At 49.5% G+C, this 11,059-nt stretch overlaps 1 protein-coding gene across 4 annotated transcripts in view; it reads right to left on the bottom strand.

The window, feature by feature from the left end:
* Positions 1-169: 169 nt before the first annotated feature.
* Positions 170-11,059, bottom strand: part of LOC118218108 (girdin-like) — an 86,963-nt gene continuing 76,073 nt past the window's right edge. For 3 of the 4 annotated variants that reach the window (XM_035400522.1, XM_035400521.1, XM_035400523.1), the window contains 5 exons: positions 10,714-10,914; positions 9,251-9,316; positions 6,703-6,962; positions 3,350-6,308; positions 170-2,825 (listed from right to left, as the gene is read on the bottom strand). In XM_035400522.1, the coding sequence (XP_035256413.1) occupies positions 5,496-6,308; positions 6,703-6,962; positions 9,251-9,316; positions 10,714-10,914 (1,340 nt within the window). In that variant the 3' untranslated portion in view covers positions 170-2,825; positions 3,350-5,495. The remainder of the gene's footprint in view (positions 2,826-3,349; positions 6,309-6,702; positions 6,963-9,250; positions 9,317-10,713; positions 10,915-11,059) is intronic. The other variant, XM_035400524.1, reaches the window with a different exon arrangement.

Raw genomic sequence — 11,059 nt, 5'->3', positions numbered from 1 at the left:
CTGATGTGGAACACAGCACATATTATAGAGCTTGTATTGGCAAGTTTAGCATGGCAGTATTTCAGTTTGGAGCTCAGGATTAAGCTGGTCAGTTTCAGACATGGAAATATCCCATTTAGGGATATTTATTCAATTAGTGTACTTATTTGATCTTATTTTTTAAAGTAAAACTAAATTCCAATGACTTAAGTTTATTTTTAGGAATCAACTGGCTTATATTTAACAATTAAGCCAGGATCACAAAACTTGAACCTCTTTTTTTACTAGGCAGTAGGTGAATATTGGTATAAACTTAAGTTTTACAAATTTTCAAAGATTTTCTAAATCCAGCACATAAAGAATAAAAACAATCAAAAGCTTGTATGGGCCAGTGTATGGATGGATAAGTTGTGGGTACTGAGCTCTAAAAAGAAACAGATGCTGTTGTTACACCTCTTTCTCCAGCAGGTGTCAGTGTCTACAATAGTTGGCAATGGCACCTTTCTCATCTAACCTTATTAAACAGCAAATCCCCAGTAGCGAAACACTCCCTGCAATGTCGGGGAAATAAGAACATCCTACAATGGGAGCTTTCACAAGCAGGAACAGGGAAAAAAAAAAAACTTAATTTCCAACATCTAACCTGGACTACAAGTCTTCTTGGGTACTTCTACAATTCTCCTGTGGCATAATTCAGTGCCATTTTGTTGTATTTTGCTCAGAGATCTGTCATATGAGTCAGTGGTAGACCAAGGATAGGGTACATGGTAAAAGGCAGTGTTTAATTGGTGGGTGTTCACTCCAGTGATAACTGGAAGATGGAAATGATGATATAGGTGCTATCAAAAGCCCAGTTAAACAAATCAGATTAGAGCATTGAGACTAACCCAGTTTAACCAATCAGATTAGAGCAGTGAGACTAGTCCAATTTAACCAACCAGAATGAGTGCTGGGACTGACTCATCATTCTAGCAACAAACATCCCAGTTACTACGCTGGTGTGGAATCCATTTTTTACATCTTTGACAAGACCTCCATAACATCATTAGACTCCTGCTTTTGCCACAGAGACCAATGATACCAATGATAGCCTGTACACGACTGTCTTTGGGGCCAGGACATCATACTGCTGTGGGTCCCCATCTTGAGGGACCATTGTACTAATAGAATATACAGAATTTACAGCAAAACACACCATCCAGGGTTCACGCTGGGTCTTTACCCCCAAAAATAGGGGATCTTTAAAAACATGAAGTTTAGTGGGAAAATATGTCCGTTGAACTGGACTGGGAGGAATTTCTTGGGAGATGAAAACACCAGTACCTGTTAAAACGGGAAGGTACTGCATTTGCCACTGCAGGTCTAGAGGCGGCGTCCTACAGTGTCTTCTAATGGTTCCCATTGTCCATTTCTCAGGGTCGTCAGAGATTTCTTTAATACCGACTTTCAGTAAGGAAGTACAATGACTTTATTTATCAAACAGACCTGCACTGTTTCCACTGAATGACTGTACAGAATTAACCAGAAGGCCTGTTAAATCCAAAAAATCTTCAGGAGCCAGATGTGAAATAGGTAAGGTCAAGAGGAAAAGTTAGAGTGGTATAGTGACATTGGAACTGGGTTTGCGGGTCTGAATCCAGTAGAGGCACAGCTGCTGTAGCACATTTACAGTACAATTGAATAAAATGGTCCACTGTATTGAAGCATGGCAGTGGGCAGTCTACCCCAATCAAGGGTGTTTGCAGACGGGCAGTAGTGTAGCATAATGGTTAGTGAATTGGCCTTGCAACTCCAACGTTGTTGCGTTGATTCCTGGGTAGAGCACACAAGTGTACATTTGAGTAATACTTAACCTGAATTGCTTCACTGAATATCTAAACTGACTTAATGTAAAATAATGTAAGTTAAGTACGTTGCTCAGGATTAGAAAATCTGCTGAATGTCTTAAATAAAACAAAACGCTGATTCATCAAATAAATATAATAGTCATAATAGTCAGTGGTGCGCAGGAGATGGATCGTCAGACAAATAAAACACTGGCAGGGCTCACATCAAATGCATTTATGTCTGTGGAAAAGGAATCGAACTGTACTCAATCGGGGAAAAAGGACCAAACGAAACGACCGTCTTCACTCCTGCAGCAACATGCAGTCCGTGTTCCACGAGTCCGAGCTCCGTTCGGCATCCAGCACACCGCGGTAAAAACGAAACCCAAAAAAAGCGATATAAAAGGTCCTCCCGTAATGCTGTTTCCGTACATCTGGGGGGAAAAACGGAGAACTTGCATCCATGTCTGTTCTGCGGAGGGATCATGAAGATTCGACCGCTTCGTCCAGGGTGTTGTTAAGACTCCGTTTCTGGCCTCCGCGTGCAGTTAAAAGGCTACGCGGTGACTGAACGGAGACAGAGCCATTCCTGGAGAAAGTCGCATTTTTTTTACACGCTTTAAGAATGGAGTTTGACAGAAGACTCCGGCGTGTTCCGGTCCTCGAGCTCCGTGAAAAGCTTGGCGGGTTTTTTTTCCCAGGAGTGGATCTTGGCACAGAAACACCAGTCCATTGTGTGTGCTCATTAGCAGAGTGTTAAAACCACAAGGCAGTGCAATTCGCCACTGGCAGTCAAATGTTCACAAAAAAATGGGAAACTTGTCACAATACAATTTATGAGGGAAGTGATTTCTCCTTGATTCAAGGAAAGGCAGGAAGTCTAGTTCTCTACTGAAGAAGGAATCTGATGGGTTTTTTTTTTGCTTCTTTTTAAAGTTCACCTTTTTTTGACTGAAGACCATCTCAGTAGACCAGATATAAAAAGGCTTCAGACCGACAGCAGGAAGGTCACTTTTCTTTCTAAATTGAGAGCAGACAGGAAAGAATTGACAGCAGGACACAAAGAGAGACACATCAGTAAAGACACGCACAAATACAAAGACATGGGACATGTCAAATACACTGAAACTCGAAGGGGGGAGAGACAGAGAAACCACTGGACAGCCGAGCCATGCAAAAACCAGCACAAACCCCACACCCAATTACACATCATCATCATCATTCACTTTTATTATCCCAACGGCTACAAGGTCAACAAAAAAAAAAAACAGCAAAATTAACCAACAGAACAGAGGCGTGGGATGAACGGTAGGCGGAACAGCCGTGTGGGACAGGAGTTTTACATGAGTGCTCCGAGAGGACGGACCTGGCAACCCATGCAGGAGGACAGCAAAGACACAGCACAAAGCAAGGAAGCGGCACATCCACACCAATCACTGAGCACGATGCTGTTAGTGGGTTAACCTGGAGCTCCCTCGTCTCCATGGATACCGGGATCTCTTTTTTTTTTTTTTTTTTTTGAAACCGTTGGCAGGGAAACTCACCACTGGAAGCCGCTCCTCCGGCAGCGGCGGTGGGGAGAAGGCTGCGTTTTAGGAGCTCTGGCGCTCCCCTGTCCTGCTTTGCGACTTTCTGCGTGCCTTTAAACCCTCCACATCTGCAGAACAAAGGCACTCGCTGTGACACGTGACACGCTGGGCGGGGCCAGCGCGCCGTCTCGCGCCGCGGCGAAGACGAGGGCAAACGGAGGACAGAATGAAACGGACGCGCACTTCCACGGTCCCGGGGCACGTTGGCCAAAATCAAGTTTCTGCTTCCTCCACACCGAACGCGGCTCAATAAGGTGGTCACAGTTTCGCCTTTCTTGTGGTTGATCATTATGGGGGCTGACTTCATAAAGGCCGTGTTTCAGACTGGCTTGAAAATCACACACTAGGGCCTTTATGGGGACTGGTTTCATTCCAAAAAAGCTCCCATGGTTCACTCACTAGAACCTGTCCTTGTCTTGCAAAATGAGACATGATTACTCTTCAGTTGGGCTGTATTTTTTTTTTACCTTGACAAAGTTTGCCAAAGACTATTAGAATTTCATTTGAGTATCTGAAATTAGCCGTGTGAATGAAAAAAAGCATCTTCCAGCCCCCATATACAAGGAAAAGCAGAACTGTAGCCACCTTACTGCGGAGAACTCAGCAGAGTTACATTTCTGGGACTGATCCTGGACAAAGCAAAAGGAGCATGAGACCGAACGCATGTCCATTTTGATTGCGACGGTCAAAATGGCGGCCTGGTGACAGACGAGAGGAGGAGCGCAGCCATGCGGTTCGGTGAACATGCTGGTGATCTGCGGGGACACGCTAAGATCACGCCTCCCCGCAGCTTTCACACGTCTCACACACACACAAAAAACACTTTCAACAAACACGTCTGTACATCTGTACCACCACACCCTAAATTAAGCTCTTAAAACCAAAAACCCTTCAACACAGAAATGATAAAAAATATTTAAATACACGATTAACTAGCTTATAAACTTGAGTTTAATTTGGTTGTATAACTTAACATTAAACAATATGCTTCTGTCCCCAAGACAAATCAGAGCGTAAGTAGATTATGTACATTTTAAAAAACAAATTGTGAGCCTTATGAACAGAACTCAGCCGCTGTCAGTATCTTTTCCCAGAAGCCATGTATACAGACGTGTGAGTCAGCCCTTAAAATGACCTTAATATGACACACCATCAGGGCCCTTAGAGATTCCAGCTCGTTCCACAAGCGTTTATACTTAAAGGCAAGAAACTTCCAGAACTTTTAGCACATTAATGCCTGTAAACAGCTACTTCAGACAGACTGTTTCTATCAGCACCAATACCGGGACTCAAAGTGTAACATTTTTAAAGCTATCATACTTTGTGTTGTTGAAAAAGATGGTATTAAAGTAATTAGCCTTTCATATTCTTATAAATTATTGTTTTTTGGCATTAATTACATTAAATTTATCAGTTAGGTTTCCATGTTAACCGTTTAGTGATACCAACTGTCACACTACCGGTTCTGTACATTATGTGTGATTTTTCAATATTGAAAAGTGTCACATTTAAGCCAAAACTACCTCTGTCTCTCCTACCCTTCTATAACTGACGATATGAACACCTTAGCAAATCTACAGCTTTTTATGCTGAATTTGTTATTTATGAGTTGCATTATCATAAATAATTATCAAGATAATCATGCTAGATACACACTATTCTGTATGTAATAAGCCAGTTAAAAATGAACAAAAATTACAAAATTACAATGCAAATAAAATGAGTGAATTAAAAAAGAATCAATTGTCAAAGCATGAGCAGATTAACAGATGAATTGACATATTTGCTGGATCCGCATGGTTAACAGAGACGTATGAGATATTTACAAAGGAAACATCACAGGTGGATCATGGGGGTGAGGTCATTCGCTGAGTCAGAGGGGAAATGGGGTTTTAGACAGAGGATAGTCCCACACACCTGACAGCACAGATCAGGAGGACAGCGATTTCTCAATCATTCAAGCAAGCTGAGAGGCGCCAGTCTTTCCCAAACATGCAGGTGGGCGCGCCCACTTCTCGCCAAACGTCCCGAAGCAGGGGATTTGGCGGGATGTGGGATCGGTTCGGGGACGCGGCGGCCCGGGACGCCCGCGGCGGCGGGATCAAACGCAGCCGTACTCGTACCACAGGGGCGCCGGCTCCTCAGGGGACGAGGCCCGGGATTGGGGGTCGGGAATCACGTGATCAGGAGTGGTGACATCACCGTTAGTGTGGTGGGGGGGCTGCCCGGGGGCCGCGTTCGCCCCGGGCTCCCGTCCTGGGGTGTGGGTGCAGGGGGCGGGGCCGGGGGTGGGGTTTGGGCGTGGGCCGGTGATGTTGCTGACGAGGGAGGTGTTGAGTGACAGGAGGGCGTGGCTCTTAACGGCAGGGGCTGGCGCGGGCTCGCCGAAGATGGTGTCCGTAAAGAGAGAGTCTACGGTGAAGGAGGGGCTAAAGAGCCAGGGGGAGGAGCTGGGGGCGGAGCCCGGGACACTGGCCGATTTGGTCAGGGGCGGGGGGCGCTTGCAAGGGTGTGGATCCGGGAGGTACTCACTGGGCGTGGCCTGGCCGCCTGCGGGGGCGGGGTCGACGGAGACGGGCGACCGGGCGTCCTTGGACAGGAAGTCGTGGATGCTGGTCCTGCGGGTGGTGCCCTCGGCGGTGGAGATGACGCTGCTGGCGCGGGGCAGGGTGGAGGAGGCGGGGCAGTCCGACGTGGAGGCGGCTCGGACCTTCACCCGCGCGCTCTCCGCCTTCCGCAGCGCCGGCCGCCCCGCCCCCTTCAGGGCCCGCCCCTCGGGGGTGGGGTCGGCCCTCCCGCTGGCCGAGCGCAGGATGCCCTTACCGCTGCGGGCGGCGCGCTCTTTAGGCTCCGCCCTCGCGGAATCTGAGGTCCTGCGGCTGGTCTCCATTGGGGGAGCCTCCTGTCTGTCAGACTGCAGGGAGGGGCATATTCATGCTTATATGACAGCTCTTCATAGAACAAGCATATTTACATGTGCATTTAATACCTACTCACAGTACATTCAGCTTCAGAACCTGCAGAAACAAATACCCACATACAGATGCATACAATAGTACTGCTCAAAAACACACTTAGCTGTATTATAGTGATGCTCAGTAACAGTGATGTTCTGTACCACAGTGCTGCTCAGTAACAGTGATGTTCTGTACTACAGTGATGCTCAGAAGCAGTGATGTTCTGTACTACAGTGATGCTCAGTAACAGTGATGTTCTGTACTACAGTGATGCTCAGAAGCAGTGATGTTCTGTACTACAGTGATGCTCAGTAACAGTGATGTTCTGTACTACAGTGCTGCTGCGGTCACCTCCGCTGGGTCCTTGTTCTCCCGCAGAAATTGCTGCAGGGACAGCACCTCGCTCCCAGGCGAGGAGGCTGTGCCCTGGGCCTGCGGGACGGGGGGCTCCAGGCTCCTGCGGAAGATTTGGGGGCTCTGGCGGGACGATCTGTGGGAGGGGGGCTGCTGGACGGGGCTGCTGCTGCTGGACCAGGCCTCATTATCCAGACTGAGACTGAACTCCCCACTGCTCTCACTGTGGGGGCGACTGTGGCTGCCATTCACTGTGCCTGTACAGAGAGAGAGAGAGAGAGAAAAAGGGAGAGAGAGAGCGAGGGGGGAAAGAGAGAGAAAGAGAGCAGAGAGAGAGAAACAGAGAGAAAACATTTTTTTAAATGAAGCTTATAAATTGCTAAAGTAGGACCAGGCCCCGCATTTTTTTCAGGCCTGTTGGGGGCGCTCCTGATCTCAGCAGGCAGAACCACATTTGCTTGGTTTTTTTTGTCCTTCTCTCTTGTTCCCGCATTTATCCGTGAGGCGACAGGAGGTTCTGACAGCCAGACAGAGGCTTTTTTTTGGGGGGATGGGGGGTGGGGGGCCTAAAACGCCTGACAGGGACAGCTCAGACTGGGCAGACCGGCTGCTGGGTGTGTGGGGGGGCCTTGATAAACCATCTGTTTTTAGGCATCGCGGCTGTGCCACCTTGTGCACACGCCCAATGAGGGGCGGGGTGGGGGGGGGGGGGGGTTAGGGGAGAGACTGTGAACCAGACACTAAACTGGACTGCAACGCCACAGAGAGAACCACATCCACGGGGACGGACACTCTCAACTTTTTCTCTGAGCTGTGGGGGCCATTTTAGGCCTGGTGGTCCTGAAGAAACAAGCCAATCGGTGCTGAAAGAATGCACTGCTCATTACAATAATCATGAATTTTTAATAGGACTGCGCAGACAGAGAGGGCTCTGGAATGTGAAAGCTGGAGTCAGGGAGCTTTACCGCCATCTGCTAATCTGCTCATTAACATGATCAGCCCCGCCCACAGAGGAACCACCGTGTAACTGAGTCAGTGACTGTTAACGGCACAACCCAATGACCTGATCACTGAGGAGGAGAACACAGCATCACTGAGCGGCCATTCTGTCCTCTCACACACACCAACATTATGCCCAGCAGTGTGAGTGTGTGTGTGTGTGTGTGTGAGTGTGTGTGTGTGTGTGTGTGTGTGTGCGCGTGTAAAAAGACACATTCAAGAGGCCACAATACAGCAGTCATGTTTACTCCCTTTCACAGATTTTCCAATTCCAGCAAATGGTCTGTGTGAAAAAGGGCGTACACACCAGCAATCCAGTGCAGACTGAGTGGAGGGAGGGAGGAAGTGAGGGAGGAAGGAAGAGAGAGAGAGATCAAGCAGCGAGAGACGGAGGAAGAGAGAGACAGGGAGAGAGGGAGGGAGAGAGCAGATGGAGAGAAGGACGCAGAGATAGACAGAGAGAGAGAGGGAAAGGGGAAGTGTCCAGGCAGGGCAGCCTAAGCAACTGAGTTGTGCAGTGAGCAGGGGGAGTTATGGTTGCTATAGCTACTGCTGGTCTTACTACTGTGCAGGCTGGTGGGTCTGGAGACTGGAGGAGAAGGGATGAGAGGAGGAGGAGGTAGAGAGGAGAGCAGGGAAGAGAAGGAGAGGGGAGGACAGAGAGAATAGAGGGAAAGCCACAGCAGATGGAGGCACCGCTGCGCATGCTGTCCCACACAGAGAGAGAGAGAGAGAGAGAGAAAGAGAGGGAGAGAGAGACAGCGAGAGAGAGAGAGAGAGGGAGGGAGGGAGAAAGACTGTGCAGCATGCAGCCCTGCCAGGGACACACTCACACAAGGGCAATATGGGGAGGGGGAGGGGGAGGGGCAGGGGCAGTTTGGGGAGGAGGAGGGGCAGTTTGGGGAGGGGCACAGAGCTCCTGCAGATCTGAGCCAACCCCTACCTACTCATTAATTCTCAGGCAGTTACTGGGAATTTTATATCTTTGTCTTCATGAAAGCCCATTTAAGGACGGGTGTTGACAATTAGCGTTAGCACTACAGGGAGCAATGCAAAGCATCTGATGATACTTCGTTCAATATGTCCCTGTGTTTGTATCCGTCCCTGTAAAATAACTAATGAGTATGCCTTTAATGTAAAAATGTAGCTGGAACTTACATATGGATGCAAGGGTATCTGTACAGTGAAGTTCATTTGCTATTACATTCGAAAACGTTCTTGTAATTGTGTGAATATCATATCACATCACGTTAGTGAACAGCTGCGCTGAGCTACGACTGCATTTATAATCCACAGACCGCACCGTGCCTGAGATAAAACGGCCGTAATAAATCCTGTCTCCGGACCGAATGTGTTGGGGAACGCGTTGCGCTCTGACACGCGTGGAGCCGCTTCGGGCGCTGAGTTATTGCGGGCTCAACAGGAGCTGAGAAGCGTGCTGACGCGGGCGCTCCACGGCTGTTAGCGGACGCGCAGCTGTTTCCGATTATCGCGCGTGCGACGGGGACGGGCCCCGTTTCCCAGCATGCTCGGGCTCCCGCCTCACCTTGACTCCTCGGCCCGTTGATGCTGTCCGATGAGGTTGGGGCGACGTCCTCGCTGGACGCGTTGTCTGGGAGACGGAAAATGACAGGACGCGTTACCGTCAGCGCTAATGCGGTCAGACGGGGTGAAATGGCCTGTGACAAACGAGCAGCCTGCTGGAAGCCCCGCCCCCTCAAGCACTGACAAGAGAGAGGGGGGCTCACACACACAGAGGACAAATGCTAACTATGGATAGCAACAGAAGGTAGAGAGGACCATAACACCCTGTACCCTTCTCATGGCTAACTGCTGAAGCTAATCAGCCATACCACCCAGTACCCTTCTCATGGCTAACTGCTGAAGCTAATCAGCCATACCACCCAGTACCCTTCTCATGGCTAACTGCTGAAGCTAAGCAGTCATACCACCCAGTACCCTTCTCATGGCTAACTGCTGAAGCTAATCAGCCATACCACCCAGTACCCTTCTCATGGCTAACTGCTGAAGCTAAGCAGCCATACCACCCTGCATCCTTCTCATGGCTAACTGCTGAAGCTAAGCAGCCATACCACCCTGTACCCTTCTCATGGCTAACTGCTGAAGCTAAGCAGCCATACCACCCTGCATCCTTCTCATGGCTAACTGCTGAAGCTAAGCAGCCATACCACCCTGCATCCTTCTCATGGCTAACTGCTAAAGCTAAGCAGTCATACCACCCTGTACCCTTCTCATGCCTAACTGCTGAAACTAAGCAGCCATACCACCCTGTACCCTTCTCATGGCTAACTGCTGAAGCTAAGCAGCCATACCACCCTGCATCCTTCTCATGGCTAACTGCTGAAGCTAAGCAGCCATACCACCCTGTACCCTTCTCATGGCTAACTGCTGAAGCTAAGCAGCCATACCACCCTGCATCCTTCTCATGGCTAACTGCTAAAGCTAATCAGCCATACCACCCAGTACCCTTCTCATGTCAAACTGCTGAAGCTAAGCAGTCATACCAGCCAGTACCCTTCTCATGGCTAACAGCTGAAGCTAATCAGTCATACCACCCTGTACCCTTCTCATGTCAAACTGCTGAAGCTAAGCAGTCACCCCACCCAGTACCCTTGAACAGGAGACCTCCTGATAAAACTCATTTAAGTTTTTTATATGCCAAGTTCTAGTGAAAACTGATACTTTTCTCCATTTGCTGTTGAACCAATGTTAAAAGGTTTTTTTTAAAAAAAACCTGTTGTCTAGACGGCCTACCTGCCCGGCCCTGCCTCTGAAACACACCTGTCTGACAGAGCTACGCTCTTGTGACCTCACTGAGTGGGCGGGGCAGCACCAATGAGGCATCACACAGAACAGGAGACAGACGTGCAGAAGACCGGTGTGTTTTTTAAACCATATTATCAGTGGACCGATTAATCGACCGTCAAAACTCAGCCGTGACAGTGATGTCACCGCGGGGGCGAAAGGGGGCGGAGTCCGGGGCCCCACCTTTGGCGGCGCGCTGCTGCTGGGCACGGTGGCGGGAGGGCAGGCGCAGGGTGGCGTAGTTGATGGCGGTGGTGGAGTAGGCCATGGAGCCCAGCTCCATGCGGGGGCCGCCCTCGGGGGCCTCCGGCCCGTCCAGGTTCTCCGAGCTGCCCGGCCACTGGGCCCCCGCCAGGGCCATGGTCTGCAGCAGGTCGTTCATGGCTGGGGGAGGGGGGGGTAAGAAGGAGAAGTGAGCGACTACCTGAGGTGTGCTGAGGATGGGGGGGGGGGGGGGGGGGGGGGGGGGACGTTTCTAGAGGGATTCTACAGCAGATGCACTAAATCTACAGCGAGCCGTTATGTGAGA

Source organism: Anguilla anguilla, chromosome 18, assembly GCF_013347855.1.
Source record: "Anguilla anguilla isolate fAngAng1 chromosome 18, fAngAng1.pri, whole genome shotgun sequence".
Lineage (NCBI taxonomy): Eukaryota > Metazoa > Chordata > Actinopteri > Anguilliformes > Anguillidae > Anguilla > Anguilla anguilla.
This window is presented reverse-complemented; position numbering and strand designations above follow the sequence as displayed.